Source organism: Berghia stephanieae, chromosome 6, assembly GCF_034508935.2.
Source record: "Berghia stephanieae isolate SIO BIC M18660-M18661 chromosome 6, UCSD_Bste_1.3, whole genome shotgun sequence".
NCBI lineage: Eukaryota > Metazoa > Mollusca > Gastropoda > Nudibranchia > Aeolidiidae > Berghia > Berghia stephanieae.
In genome coordinates this window covers 11,889,136-11,890,105 of record NC_088365.1, presented here as the reverse complement: position 1 = coordinate 11,890,105, position 970 = coordinate 11,889,136, and the positions used below count along the sequence as shown (strand labels likewise).

At 34.8% G+C, this 970-nt stretch overlaps 1 protein-coding gene across 1 annotated transcript in view; it reads left to right on the top strand.

Moving 5' to 3' along the window:
- The window catches only part of LOC144974482 (EGF domain-specific O-linked N-acetylglucosamine transferase-like), a 21,197-nt gene extending 20,681 nt beyond the window's left edge, over positions 1 to 516 (top strand). The window contains exon 16 of the mRNA XM_078917383.1: positions 127 to 516. Within this exon, the coding sequence (XP_078773509.1) occupies positions 127 to 306 (180 nt within the window). The 3' untranslated portion in view covers positions 307 to 516. The remainder of the gene's footprint in view (positions 1 to 126) is intronic.
- The last annotated feature ends 454 nt before the right edge of the window (positions 517 to 970 follow it).

Sequence of the window (970 nt, the reverse complement as noted above, 5' to 3'; positions counted from 1 at the left end):
GAGAGGTAAAATACGGGGATTTGAAAAATCCCTGTTATACCCGATCCCTGTTATAACCCGGCCTGTTATAAATGGTTTCCACTGTACTTAAAATATGTTTTTAAAAAATTATTTTTTCTTCATCAGGGACATCATCCAACATTGGGTGCTCACGCCAAATTCACCAATTATGCCTTCGACAGCGAGGAGTTCATGCGTCTCATTTTCAAGTCTGCCGATTATGTACGAAACCATCCTGCCTTCATCACATCACGGCGTGAGAAATATGGAGCTGTGCTTGGCACCCCGCAGAAAGCAGAATTATAAATTCTATAAAAATTTAGAAATTTTATTATCTATGGAAATGAAATATGTCATTTATCACTTAGTCAATGACTGATAATGACTTTAGTTTATATCGCAATTTATTAACAATTTTATTATTTTTAGATGAGCCACCATTTAGGTGGTGGGGAAATTTGATAAAAACTAATCGTTTTATATTGCTATAAAATTCTACACGATTTTATGATCACGGCGAATAAAACTAACTTAATTTTTGACTCTTTAGTTTTTGCTTTGATCTTGCTGTATCCCCCGTGCCACCCACTGTGCATCTTCCCCTGTCGCCCATTCCACTCCCCTGATCACAGGCAAATCACTGATAACAGGGAACTTCACCTGTCACAAGTGATTAATTACCTGCACCTTCATCAGTTGAAACAAGGGGAGGTAAGCGAGGTCCAAAAACAAGGATGATATTGTCAAAAAATTCATAAAAATGCACTCTTTACATCATTTAATACTGGAAACCTATGTGTCCCACACAATTTCTTCGTATTTTTTAAAAATATTTTAAGTTTCTGTCGTCATTATATATATTTTTGTGAAGTGCCTATTGGATTATAAAGCAGATAAGAATATTTCAAATTAGTGAGTGAAATTGTTCTGTCCACCGTATATCATTGATTAAAATATTTTTAAAACATGT